The sequence below is a fragment of the Phoca vitulina genome, unplaced genomic scaffold (genome assembly GCF_004348235.1).
Source record: "Phoca vitulina isolate PV1807 unplaced genomic scaffold, GSC_HSeal_1.0 scaffold3, whole genome shotgun sequence".
Taxonomy (NCBI): domain Eukaryota; kingdom Metazoa; phylum Chordata; class Mammalia; order Carnivora; family Phocidae; genus Phoca; species Phoca vitulina.
Window position 1 is genome coordinate 20547899 of NW_022589706.1, and position 14901 is coordinate 20562799.

The 14901-nt window shown below is 36.3% G+C and overlaps 1 protein-coding gene across 7 annotated transcripts in view; it reads left to right on the forward strand.

Moving 5' to 3' along the window:
• Window positions 1-14699, forward strand: part of PCDH7 (protocadherin 7) — a 414694-nt gene extending 399995 nt beyond the window's left edge. For 5 of the 7 annotated variants that reach the window (XM_032400146.1, XM_032400150.1, XM_032400145.1 and 2 more), the window contains one exon: window positions 13828-14699. In XM_032400146.1, the coding sequence (XP_032256037.1) occupies window positions 13828-14204 (377 nt within the window). In that variant the 3' untranslated portion in view covers window positions 14205-14699. The remainder of the gene's footprint in view (window positions 1-13827) is intronic. The other 2 variants (XM_032400152.1, XM_032400156.1) reach the window with 2 other exon arrangements.
• The last annotated feature ends 202 nt before the right edge of the window (window positions 14700-14901 follow it).

Consider the following 14901-nt stretch of genomic DNA (forward strand, 5'->3'; position numbering starts at 1 on the left):
ATGCTTTTCTTAAGTCATCTGCAGAAGACATGACATTCTAATTGCACTCGTGAATTTTTTACACTATGAGTTTGTTAAGTGCAGACACATTTTACGAAAAAAAAAAAAAAGCCTAAATGTATGTAATTTGACATAGTGACAGATTAATACTTAGGCATTAGACCAGCAGTACAATTAGACAGCTTAAATGTGTCCTACATCGTAATGTCTATATGACTTTAAAAAGTCACATTAAGTCTTCCTTTTTGAAAGGGTCTGTTGCCATTTTGCTGATTGAAATAAATCAAAGTGTATCAGAGGATTTAAGTGAATTATGAGAAAGCTCATCGCAATTACACATAATTCTAGAAAACTGGAATCTAGGGAATTAACTATAAATTCAGAATGTCTCAAGGTAAGAAACTGTATTTACAGTAGACTTCTTGAGGTGGTTATTGAAGATGTGACTAGCTCTTATTTTTTGAATTATCTGAATTCTTTTTGAATAAGAATAAAACTTTTTGTCTCTGAAATATCATTTGAAATGACAGTTAAAAGCACAATTTAAAATTCACATGGCATTATGGGCATATTAAAATTATATTTTGTATTAGATATCATATGATATATAGCTTACTCAGAAATAGGCAAGAATACACAGACTTCCCTGTGATATGATTTAAATTATAGACTTTCAGTAGTTTTCAGTGTGACCCAAAATAAAAATTCCATTTTATATAGGGACCAAGTACACACATATAAATATTTATATTCATGTAAAAAACTACAACAAAAATCTTCATAAAATAATGTGACCATGATGTGAATACTGATTATAACTTCCTAAATGGGTTCAGTCACCAACTAGTGAATCATGGTCTTCAGTTAGAAAAGTACTTATCCTAATTACCTACGATCCTACCTTCTTAAAATGTACCCATCAGGTTGCCACCAAAAGGCAAATATAATTTGTTGAACTGAAATAGATTGGCACACTGCCTACAACAGTTCTTATTAAAATACACCCACATTACAAGAATGAGAGAAGAGAACCTTCTGCTTTTCACTTTTGCCATCACACAGAATACCTTTCCTTCATGACTTGTTTTGAAAATATTTGTTTATGAAATAAGCTGTGTGTAAGCCAAAAATAAATTTTATTATTGAAAGATTTGTGGAGCGCCTGGGTGGCTCAGTCGTTAAGCGTCTGCCTTCGGCTCAGGTCATGATCCCAGGGTCCTGGGATCGAGCCCCGCATCGGGCTCCCTGCTTGGCGGGAAGCCTGCTTCTCCCTCTCCCACTCCCCCTGCTTGTGTTCCCTCTCTCTCTGTGTCTCTCTCTGTCAAATAAATAAATAAAATCTTTAAAAAAAAAAAAAAGAAAGAAAGATTTGTATAAGTGCCAGCCAGAAGTCCTGACAACACTAAAGAACTCTAAAATAGCCACCATCCATAAGCAAAGAAGTTTCACAAATTAGGTCATATGGATAGCCTTGTGACCACTAAGTATGGGGTTTTCCCATTAGATTTACTCTTCGCACCTCCTACTGCCTCTACTGAACCCACCACCCTCCCCCAGGCTGAGCATGAAGGCTACATTTTGTTCTTAAAATATAACCATGGCTTCTTTCAATCAACTACAATGTTCTGTTAGAAAACATATCTCAACTGGAGAAACAGGCCCTGAAGGGGGATAAGGAGAGTGAATAGTTGGGAAGTTTATTCAGATCCGCAAATACCAAATAAACAAAAATCACTTCACCTTTTCTGCTTGGCCAATTACACTGAGAAGAAATCAAGAGAAATCACAATTAGGCTATTTAGAAGAAATCTCAAAGGAGACTTCTTGGAGCTGGATTTTGAATTGTTTGGTGACAAGGCAAGGAATAATAGAAGAAGCAACACATTAATATCATGAACACATGGGGCAACAAGAGGCTTTCTGGAAATGACAACTGCATTAGGTCTGTTGAAGTGGCAAATGGGAGTAAGTAAGAATGGAAAGAGGTTAAGGATAAGAGGTAGACAGGATTCAGATCCTGAAGGGCCTTCTGTGCAAAAACATGGAATTTGAAATTTATAGTGAAATTTATAGAAGAGGGTTTTCAACTAGGGTGAGACTTGTTCCTCTACTTACTGTTCTTAAAATAATGGTAAGGTGTTTTTTATTAGACACGTTCCTGCTAACCACCAGAAGTGAAACAGGCTAAACAAAAACAAAAGCAAACACAAAAATGCCCTCAAGTAATAAATATCAGGAATTCACAAAAGCCCCATGAATGTGATGAAGCCTGACGAAGCCCTCTTTAGGGTTGCACCCTAGTACCTGCCTCTCCTTCATAGATACTATGCCAAATGGGTGCTCTCTCTCTCTTTCTCTCTCTCTCTCTTTCTTTCTATTTTTGGGAATCACACCACCCACATATAGAATGGTTTAAATTGATCTCTCTGGTAATGATCTCAGAAACAACTATCACTGAGGGATGGAACAGAAGGAAGTTATCATTCGGAAAAAGTGAACTGTTAGTACTTTCCAGGACAAAAAAGAAATGGGACTTTGTTGACTGGTCATAGACAAATCACTGAGACAATCATATACTAGGATGTAGCGAAATTTTCAGAAGTGCAAAATGAAAATTCTTGAGCAGATGCTCAAAATTTAGGTAAACACGACTCAATGAAAACTTTTGCAAATCAAAAACCTTCCATTCTATTTCCTTTCATGGATGAAATCTGGCTGGTAAGGGTCAAATACATCAATTCTGTGCTGACCCTACTCAACCAGGAAATAGGTGGGAGTGTGTATTAAGTTCTTCTTGAAACTGTAACAAAGTGCTACAAACTGAGTGTCTTGGAAAAGCAAAAATGTGTCCTCTTACAGTTCTGTAGGTCAGAGGTTTGAAATGGGCCTCATTCATGGGCTAAAATCAGTCTCTCCAGGGCTGCATTCCTTTCTAGAGGCTGGAGGAGAGAATCTACTTGTTGCCTTTTCCAGTTTCTAGAGCCTGCCCTCATTCTTTTGTTTGTAGCCTAATCTCCTAAAATCTCCCTATTTGTAGGTCAGTATACTAGCAACCTCAACACCATCTGACACCTTAATTCCCCCATCCCTTGTAAACTAACGTGTTCACGGGTTCTGGGGATTATGATGTAGGGTCCTTGGGGGGGGACTTTTGTTCTGCCCCACCCCAAAAGCTACGCAGTGTGGCTCTTGCAGCGTCACATGGAGCATTAGAAGTGGCTCTGAATCCATGCAGCATGAGAAGGTATAATGTAGGCAGGAGAGGATCTCCAGAGCTCGCCTGTCTGCCAATCACAGGCTCCAAGGGAGGTTCAACAGTGAGACTTTGCCACTCTCTGAAGAAATAGGAAGTAAATAAAGGAAAACATTTCAATGAGCAGCAAAAATCAATGAAGCAAACTGATCCAGTGTTACTTCATTGATTTCCCCCACTTTAGCTACTCTTTGAGTCCTGTTTGCTAATCATCAGAGAACATTTCCTTCCTTCTCTTTCCTTTTATTTACCTGCTCTGCACTCCCAAGCTCTTCAACACTCTTTTGGTCCTAATTGTGATTGCCAAATTTAGTTTCAACTGATCAACTTATTGACCAGACTAAGGAGCCAGCTTCCAGCCGTTTTAAAGCTCTCGCCATAAATGGTTTTTGAGCTCCCACTAAAAGCTTTCAGAACCTCATCTCTCAATAGGACTGCAAAACAATGTTTTTGTGAAAACTTCCTTAGTAAGGAACACAAAGGAGGAAGTTTATGTCTTTGTCCCAAATCACAATAACTAATGGGATTCTGTTACAACAGAGCTGTTATTACGGAAGTACTTCCAATTAGATCAGCTTTTCTGTATGACTTGTGAGATATTTCAACAGGTAATCGCAAGCACAGAGTTTGAGAATATATTTGCAAATAGTTGTATCATTAGAATAATTGCAGAGTTTCTCAAGATTTCTACACTGAAGGAGAAAATGCATGGCTACTTGTTTTGTTTTTGGTTTTGTTTTTTATTTTTTTTGCTACATTAAAAAATTAATTATATTGCTTCAATAAATATAAATTGCTACAATCACATTCTATTACCATTCTACTTCATACATGATTTGAGCTTTAATATAGTTTATTTTAGACTTCACACAAAATAACGCATAGAAAAAGATACTTAGAAATGTCTTCTATCTCATTATAGCCACTGTAGTGATTTCTTCTTAATTAAGCCATCACCACATACCAAATTAATTTGTTTTAATATTTAACATACTTGCATTAAGTAGATATTTAATACCAGCTCCTTATTACAGGAACTATTCATTAACTTCTCACTTACTTAATAAAAGTGCTTTGTTGTGGTTTATGTTGGAGGAAAGAAAGTTTGAGAAAATAATATCTATTAATTGATTTTTTTTCAATTTTCTTTTTTTAACTTCTTTATTTGTATAGAATTATGTTATGTGGGGAAGCAAAGGTAAGATGAACACTGCCTTCAAGAACACAATCCAAAGATAATATTCTTACAGTTAATAGGTCCTTTGTGTACTATTTTTAGAATAAACATATATTCCTAAAGACAACATTAATATTTATCGTAGGATATATATTCTACAACTTTATGGTTAATTATGAAAACAGAAGATTTGAGACCATTACTGGAAAGTGACTCTAAGTTGATGTTTGCAACTCTTTTCTTGTTATCCACATCACACTTTACAGTAAAACCAATATAAAGTGGCTAACACATTTCATTAACTTAAAAAAAAAAAGAAAGAAACCCTCATCTGGATCATTATTGTTTTTGTATAAATTTTCATAATAAGAAAAATTCACCTCCCATCTTCTGATAAGTGAATGAAGATCTGGTTGCTGGCAATCCCAGACACTGATTTGAAGCAAATGTTGGATGTACATTTTAGGAAAGAACACATTTTCCAACTGGTCATCAATAATCATTTAAACCCATCCCCAAACATTAATTTGCTATTTATATAAAGCCTTATAAATTGAACATTTGCATGACCAGCTTAAGATATTAGCATAATCAAACCTAAATTATTTTCCTTACTTCTAAATCGGTTTCATAATTTGTTTTTGTTTATTTGTTTTAAATCTTTCTGCCAGTGTTTGAATGGTAATTTATTTACTGTCTGTAATTTCTATTTTTGGAAGATGCACGTCACATTGTAAAATGTTTCTTAACCTTTGACTGAAACTCAAAGCGAAAAAAAGTCAAGTATAAAAATATACCCTCTTTCTCCCATCCACCAGGAGGTTGGAAATATACTGTGACCTTAACTCAGGTATCTTGAGCTCCACTGAAACTTTACGCAACTTGGGGGGTACATATCTACATTTATGGGAGGAGGTAATACTTCTAGTTTTCATCAGATTATTGAAGTCTATGACCCCCAAAGTAAATAATTTCTAATATACGAAAATCCAAGAGACTAAAAGAAACATTATGAAAGATGGGATTTTTGCAATGGAAAATAAGCATGAATGGCTGAAAAACCAAAATTGGGGTTTTAGTGGAATAATCAGTTGTTAACTTGTGAAATAAATGCCCCCAGTCTTTTCCTGGGTTTTATGAACTCTTTTGATCAATATCAGAGCATCTTCCCATTTCCAGCCTTTTTCTTCCTGTCTTTCCACTCTGCTCCCTGAGCACTCCCTTAACCTCCACCTCCTCTAATTTTCATGTGTGAAGAGGGAAATCAAAGTGAAACCCCAGCTCTGATGTGCATAAATTGATCACTCCCGGGCAGTCACTATACCTTTTTCTGCTGTAGTGTAGTTTTCATGTGCCAACCAGCAGATTCATGTTTGAGTTGATTCAGCAAGACTGCTTGAGACATGGCGTGCACAGTAGATGATAATGCCACATTCAGGATGACAGTGGTCTAAGCCTCAGGGCAGTAAATGCTTCTTGAGATACATCCAATCACTGTTTAACTGAGTTTAGCCTAAGGTACGGAGAAAAGTTGCTGATGCTTTCAAACATGTTTGAACATTTTAATATTGTCTTGGCATGTCAGCTCGAACTAGGACACTCCTAGGTATGAAATGCAGTGAAATCCTGTAATTGCAGACCCAGAATTTCCAGAGCTTTCTATAGTAGCCCTCAGCTTGAACTTGTTAATTAAATGTGCTTACATCTCTGAAAATGTTCTTTGGAAGAGTTGAACTTTCAGCAATATTGGTCAGTTCGTTACTCACGAGAAGACATAAAAGAAGTAGCATATATTATTTCCAGATCTCAAGCTGTTTATTGCAGACAAGATAATATAATACATCCACGATCACTATCTCAGAGATCCATCACTGCATTGATGAACTCTCTCCCCTTCCCAAAGGAAAAAAACAAAAACAAAAAAACCAAATAAACATAATTTAGGTGCTTCAAACAACAAAGATTTATTACTCCTCACATTTCTGTGGATTGGCTATGTGGTCTTCCTGCTAGTTCTGCCTGGCTCACTCATGAGGCTGTGTTGGCCAGGAGAGTAAATAAACCTTACCTGGGGGTAGGCTCTGCTGAGACAGCTGAGTCTCTTTCTCAAATAGTGTTTCATCTTCAAAGAGGCTAGACTGCGCTTTCTCTCAGGGTAGAAATGGCAGGGTTCCAAGGGCAAATGCAAAGGAAGTTTCTAGAAGTCTTGAAACCTAGTGTGGAAATAGCATGGTATTACTTCTGCCACATTCTAATCATCAAAACTGCCCCATCTTCAAGAGGTACCCAGAGAGAGAATCTACATCTTGACATAAGAGCAGTGATGTCACGTTCCAAAGGGCTGTGTATAAGGAGGTTAGAGGAATTTCTGTCCTCATATCACAATTTGATACAATCATGTACATGCATCATGAAATCCGCAGAGCTCATTTGCTGTATGGCTTTTTGTTTCATCATTTCTGATGTACGAAGGGTATGCTGAATTTTAGGTATTTGCCCTGTTACTTGTTGTCTTTCCTTGATTTTAACCTTAGTCTTAGATCAGTTTACTGCTAATTTTTGGCATATCTTAAAAATGGGGCTCCTTCTTATGTTGTGGCCCATGCAGGCAAAGCAAGGTAGCAAGCCAACAACTAGTATTTTAGGGGCAAATTTCTTTCAAATGAAAATGATTCATTGTGAGGTTGATCTGTCTAGGTTGTAAAGATAACTGCAAATAATAGAGCATTTCCTCTTTAGTTTTGAGCAACCATAATGACTCATACTGAATACATCTTCCCTGGAAATAAGTACCTGACATAGAATATACGGGATATAGCAACTTGTGTATTTTCCTAAGTAGATGGTAGCTCTGGTATATGGCAGATTCTGTCAGCATAAAGTCATTAGTACTGCTGGAAAAGTAACTCAAAATACATGCCCTTTTGATTGATGATTGGTATTAATTCCACAATAAGTTAATCTTTCAGCCAATTATATCTCAAAATTCAGAGTCCTTCATATGTTAAAAAAAGGTAATATCATGCATGTATCATATATTATTTTAAAAATCTAAGATTCTGAGAGTGACCTTAATTAAACACACTATTTCTATAGGAAAACATAAATATTTACACTACATAAGATAAAGATGAAGAACACTATTGTACTGAATGTCAGGGGTATAAATTTATGGGAAAAAAAAAACATGTTAGTTTTCAAAGCTTTTTTCAGGACACAGTTGTGGGTGAGGAATGGTGCACCTGAAGTAGCTAATATTTATTGAGGGCTATTGTGTGTCAAGAATTATTACAATACTTTACCTATATTAATACATGTAATCCCCACAATAATCCTAAGAGGTTAATTTCTTCTTACGCCAGTTATACAGATGAGGTAATTTAAATCAATCAAGTAACTCGTTCACAATTACATACTAAGTGACAAAATTAGGATTTGAATCCAAGGAGCCTAGCTCCTAAGCTTATTTCCCTAAAGAATGCACATTTCACTTATGGAAGATTACAGAGATAAGATAGATAGATATCTTTATCTAGATATCTTAAATGTCTTCAGGGGCTATGACCTACTCTTTACTGAATATCTACACCACACCAGAGGCCAATCCATAATAAACATTATATACATTAATTCTTTTATCCCTATAACATATAAGGAAGTAGATATTATTATCTCCCTCATGAGGATCTTGAGGCTCAGAGAAATTATATCCAAGAAATTTCATCCAAAGTCACAGAGCTTATACATGATGCACCCAGAATCACACTCAATAATGTTGAGACTCCAAATATCCTGTTCTTCTCACAAACTCACTGTCCCATCAGGACTTGCTTAGGAGTGGCATAGGTAAGACTGAAGCTAGGGTTGGGTGCATAGGCTATTCTTATATCCTTTTCTAACTTGGTTGGGTCAAATGACTTTAGACAAATTAGAACACTGTTTAGAAATCTTAAGCCCTTTGTTGTAGCCCTAGGTGACATTTATGTAACTATAAATCTCCCCTTCTTCCAGAGAGTAATCAGATACTTAGAGAATTACAAACTGCTTGTTTGCATCAGTGATTCCTAGCCTGTCCCTGTTCCGTGCTTACCTTTCTAGTTTTCCCAAATTTCCCAAACAGACAAAAAGGCAGGGATCTAACTCCATATGCATAGCCTTTTGGATTTCATCCCCTCACACCTAATCTTTATTGACTTCAATAATAATTTTCCAGTAAAGGACTTATTTATTTGCTCTCAGTTGTGTTATATAAGGCAAAAGTAAATCATTTTCTGACAGCTATTTTAAAATCAAGCACTTTATTTAATCACTTGAGTAAAAGAGATATTTTCATTTGGATTAAGAAAGTAAAGGTAATGTTAAAATATTTGTTGGAAAACCATTACCAATTGTCTTTCTTTATTCTTGATCATCCTTCTGTAAAACCTTTTTCATTGTCCACCAAATTACACCAGAATTTAGACACGCCTCTAGAAAAAGAAATCTTCATATAACAGAAAGTCAAGAAGTATAAAAAGAAAATTAAATGCTTTAAAAAGAAAGAAAAGCAAAAGGTGCCTGTATGTGTTTTTTTCTCCCCAAAAGGAGAGAATAACACAATCTTTCATTGCAGAATTTTCTTAAGTAATGTTAAGAATATGCTATTGCTTGAATTTAAAGAACAAATTGTAGGAATGCTGTGAACATCTAGACATTGACTAACAACTGATCATATGATCAGAGAATTAAGTAATTTGTATGTTAAATAAGCAAGTTACACATATAGCGTGAAATATCTGAGCTTAAAACAAAAACAAAAACAAAAAACCTCATTGGAAATATTTTAAAACTAAATGCAACATTTTCATGCCTTCTCTTAGGAGACGAAAATATCCTTGTATCTTGAGCCCCAAGCCAAGGGCCTGGAGTAAAGTCCCAGGATTCTGGCAGAATACATAACTCAGCATGTGAAAATCCTTACTGGTGCAGAGCTGTCTTCAAGAGTCTTAACCATACAGTTCTCTTCTGTAATAAAGATGCCTGTATGGTTTCTGAAATGTATAGGACAGCTTCTGGAAACATTAAATGCCTGCATAAATCTGAGCTTTCCTTGTTATTTCTAATGATTCCACTTATTGTCTGCCTGTCGCTTCTTGTTGAGGTCACTGTACCAGCATTTCCCCGGGACCAACTCATCCACCGAGCCCAGTAAGGGCAAATATGCTTCTTTTCAGAGAAAGAGGTGGAATTCTTAAATTCGTTATCATTTCCTCTACATCAGGAAATGTAGGGAGGTTGCCCCATTGTTGGCATTAAGTAGTAAAATTTGTGACTTGGCGGCATCTGTTTCCTGTGCTGCTCAAACACTTTTTCTTTTTCTCTTCCTTTGGAGATTCTAGCTTTTTCTTATGGCCGTGAGTAGCAGTAATTGACCTCTAACTACTCAGCTGTTACATTTTAAGAAGGAGCATTGTAGTGTTATGAGAAACCCTAAAGTGAAAGTCAAAATACTTATTCTTTGGCCTCAGCTCTCCCACAGGCTGGACCCCTGGCTGTGGCCATCCTCCCTGCTCTGTGGCTGAGAGGATAAGTTAAGGCAATGAGTGTGGGAAAGCACTTTCTGTGTTATAAATTGTTCTAAAATTGTTTGCTATTATGATGGCTTAAAACCATACTTTCAGAAGGAAATTAACTTGAGGTCTAAGAAAAGACTGTAACTCTCTAAATGGATGTAATGGCTCTAGTAAATAGGATAAGTAGAACTTCACGAGTAATGCTAAAGTGGCCATAGGATCTAATGAATACCATTTCTGCATCCAGTCTTCCAGAGGTTTGAGGTGATTAAGTGGGGGGTGCAGAGGAGGGCTCTAAGGAACTGATAGACAATACCATTATATTTTGATATAGAATATTTTACTTTTTACTGATTTACGCAATGCCAACTCACAAGAGTCGTGATGAGCTGTTTTCCGTCTTAACTCAGATCCAAATTTAAAAGAAATAGTACTAAACTAAAGCATGAAATAATGTTCTTAGATATCAAAACCACATCCTCGGTGAAAGACTGAAAGATTTCGAAGGTTACCAGTTGTTTAAGGTCTGCTTCTATAATACCACAAAATAGGACATTTTAAGAGTATGTCTTTTTATGAAAGGGAGAAAGGGGTGTCTTTGATGATTTTTTAAGACCCCGTGTAACTTTTGTGTTAAAAAAAAAAAACCTTGCATAATTAAAATAAGAAAATATAGAACACAGAAAAGCACTATTCCACACATGCCTCCCCTTAATAAGTTGCAACATAATACAAATTGCATTTGTTAATCATTGGCATTTCTTTTGAGGATTCATTTGAGTCATCAAGATTGGAAGTTTTGATTGCTCGTGATGAATCTCTTATAGCCTTTCTTGATTATTTTCTAAATCTGATGACAAACTGCAATGTGTCTCAGCCAATTAGGCTTGTCAACTTCCACTGTGGTCCCCAATCAAGTGTTTGACTTTGGAAATGACGGGAGATCCTTATTAAAAGTTATGCTTCTTGGATAGAGATGTGGCAGCCCACATGTGCCTGATGGCAGAGAAGACAAGTTGCCTTTTGTTAAAAGCAGTAAGAGAAAATCAGTTTCAGCAGGAAATAATCCAGACTATGAAGTAAAGGCTGAGGGAAGAAATTGAAGAGCCTCTCACTTCTAGTTGATGAGAAATTGCCTCAATCTAAATAAATATAATTTCTTATGAGCTACAGAGAGTTCAGGTACACAAGGAAAACAACAGGTAAGAGGAGTAGTTTGCATTATCACACAGTTCTCTGAGTTGTCTCTAAATGCATCTCAAACAAAAGAAAAGCAAAGTGCTACACATTTGAAACTGGAAACACAAATTAATCCCTGAAAAGCAGAGAATCTGTAAATCACTGTGTAAGTAAACTGACACATTGTGTGAGACGTAAGTAAACTTAGCTGATTGGAGAACGTTCTGGGTCATTTCTGCAGGGAATGACAACCACTTTCAAAGAGATCTTCCCTGTTTTGGTAGCTTTAGTCCTGATTATTTTCTTCTGTCTTTGATAGGTACTATCACGTGAGAAAAAGAAAAGTTTGAACTTGTTAAAGCAATGAAGAAAAAAAAGGAATGTTTAGAGTAAAATAGGTCTGATCTTGCACTTTGCATTTTTATAAGGGTTTTTCCTTTTCAAGGCATTTAGGTCAGCTTCAGATAAACAAAGTATCCCAAGATAGAAAATATTCTCAAAAGAACTCGCATTTTGCTCATTTAAACTAACTGGATTACAAAGACCATTCATAAAATCTGCCAATAGTTTGATTTTTTAAATTCTTCTAAAATGTGTATTTGAGAGACACGGAGGGAATTTGGCATTAAAAAAAATGAATAAGAGGGGCGCCTGGGTGGCTCAGATGGTTGGGCGTCTGCCTTCGGCTCAGGTCATGATTCCAGGGTCCTGGGATCGAGCCCCGCATCGGGCTTTCTGCTCAGCAGAGAGCCTGCTTCTCCCTCTCCCTCTGTCTCCCCCCTGCTCATGCTCTCTCTCTCTTCGTATCTCTGTGTCCCAAATGAATAAATAAAATCTTTAAAAAAAAAAAAAAATTAAAAAAAATTAAAAAATAAAAAAATAAAAAAATGAATAAGAAAGTGCTTTTTCTTTTGATGATAAAATTAATAGGGTCTTCCCATGTAGAAGTCAGCAACACAGCATGTACAATGACAATAAATAATTATCTTTGCATTTTACCTTTGGGAAAGAGGAAAGTCATTCCAGATTCCTGTGAAGAGCACTGGAATTTCCTCACTGAGCTCTCAGCACACAGTATAAAAATCTCAGGCCATAGTGGTTCAAAAATCAATGGGCTGACAAATGTCAATATTTCAGTTATCCATCACGACAGGAAACAATGGTGTGCGTCGGACTGCCTTCATTTGAGAGATTTGGCAGAGTGAAACTTCTGAAATAGCCAATACAAATGATAGCCAAAACAGGAATGTAATGTTAAAGTACAGAGGATGGTGTGTGCAAATAGAGGCAGAGGGCATAAATATTTGGGGGATCATTTAAATAACCCCCTCTTTAATTTTAAACTAAATCTACCCAAGATCATGTATAGGCAAATCTCACTGATTACATTGTTGTGACTATATTTGCAGAGGTTAAAATTTGTCCATCTTTTAAGTCCAAAGCCTTGTAAAAAAAAAAAAAGTGATGCCATATGATATAAATTGGAGCCCAGTCATATTATGTTCTTTTGTTTGGCAATAAAATAAACTACAAAATATATTAAATAAAACCCTAGAGGTTATTCTTTTAGAATCTGTTGAGGAAGACTGGGTTTTGTTTTGTTTTTGTTTTTGTTTTTTCTCTCTTTCTCTTTTTCAAATAAAAACAAAGTCTATTAAAAAAAAATCTTTAATAACAAGAAGATACATACTTGTTCTCCAAAGACAGACACATATTAACAAATTTACTTACATATACAGGTAATTCTTAATTTCCATCTCTAATCCTGATCCCTAAGAGCTGTCTAGATATGACTTAGCTTTATGGTAATAGAAGACTTTTCCCATTCCACTAGGCAGCAACATTAATTAGGACTACATGCTATTTCATCAAAACTTCAGGAGCTTGACTGCATTTACCCAATGCACTGCATTTCACATAATATTTCTATTCAGCAAACACATTGGCAAATGTATTTCTAGGTGAACATTTAAGGGATTATCTTACAGCACATATTAGGTCATTCGGCATGGTGGGTGGGAGGTGGGCATGGGCTAGGGTGGGGTAGGTGATGACATTGCTAGTATGTTCACACCCGTAACCTACTTGTACTTTGCTTTTTTTACTTTTTACCACATGATGTGCTGTCAATTTAGGTTCTACTTCTGAGTCACCCTGATGTTTTAGAATGTATTTTAAATATAAGGTTTTGCATATTTGCATTCCATGAATAATGTATAAGCAGGAAGGAATCCAATTGGCAAAAGTACACGATTTCTGGGATAATTTATAAATACAGAAAATTATCTATTTGGATTTAATAACTTTTCTTATGCATGTGGAAAAATTTATACCCAGACAAATATACATATGCGTTTTATTTCTACTTGAGAATATACACACGTCCCTGTCCTGTAACAAATGCATATGTACCTGTCTTCTACATGCTTAAATTTATTAGTTTGTTCATTCCTCTCTTTCCATAATATTCGATGTTTTTGCAAAACCTTATCTTTAATGGATATGAAATAAAAACTGTTCTATGGGAATGATGAACTATGGGGTGTAGAAAAAAGGAAAATAATATGATAAATAATATATGTATCTCCCCCTTCCAATTTCATGCAAATAAGGAAAGCCTGTTGCAGAATGTCCAACTATAACATCGCCTTCTCCTTGAATTTCAGATTCAAGACCTCTTCCAGATGTAGCCCTGACTGGGAAGTGTACCCGTGAGTGTGATGAATATGGCCACTCAGACTCCTGCTGGATGCCGGTCCGCACTTCTCCAGAGAGGAAGAAGAGCCAGCCCAAACTCTCCACTTTCATGCCTGTTGATGAACGAGGAAGCCAGGAAAAGCTGGCCAATGGTGAGGCCGCCATCATGGGTGACCGCAACAGAAACCTCCTGAACAAAAAGTTGACCTCGTCCTATGAGACCTTCAGTGCAGCTAGTTTCAGCAAAAATGAGGAAGCCAACCCTGAGGATATTCCCCTTACAAAAACAGGGGAATACAAGCCATCTCCTGTCAATACTCTCACTAGAAGAGAAGTTTACCTGTAGGCTATAAAGAAGAACAGCAAAGTTCTTTTCATGTATGAGAAGGAGAATAAGGGGCAAAAAACCTTACAAAAACCGTGTAATCAAAAAGAGGGGGCTACCAAAGAGACAAAGCTTTGCCTGCCACTTCTGCCTCCAGATCAGGCCTTTAGTGATACTGTTAGCCTGATTGTAATGTATAATGTAGAAACCATCCTTGTTACTTGCATGTCTAACCCCCTCACTGATTATTCCCAACACCCGCTATTCCTCTTCCCCATCCCCCTCCAAGGAGGAAAAAAAAAAAAAAAATTGGTTGCAAGTTTCTTTCATGGTAACAAGCCTGATTAGCAGAACACAACACACTCTCATTATCCCTAAGCTGAAGCATGATTTAGTCACTTTGATTTAGTTCGAATGCCATCCGGTTGGTCAAAAAAACACCACAAAAAGCAAAAAAACGAAAAACAAACAAAGAACAGATCAGGTAAATGTATTTCAGACATACCATCAGAATATGATTAATCACCATGAAAGGCAATCCCCCCAAAATGATAGAGTTCCTGTAAAGGTACAGTTCTTATTAAGGTGGACTCTATAAGAAGAATATTGAGAATCTCACAGCTTTAAAATTCTAACAAAGACTGACAGCTAGACAATACCCAGTTAGAGATTGCAGTCCCAAACTGGCTTATACGTAGTTCTTTTCAAGTCAGGGGTA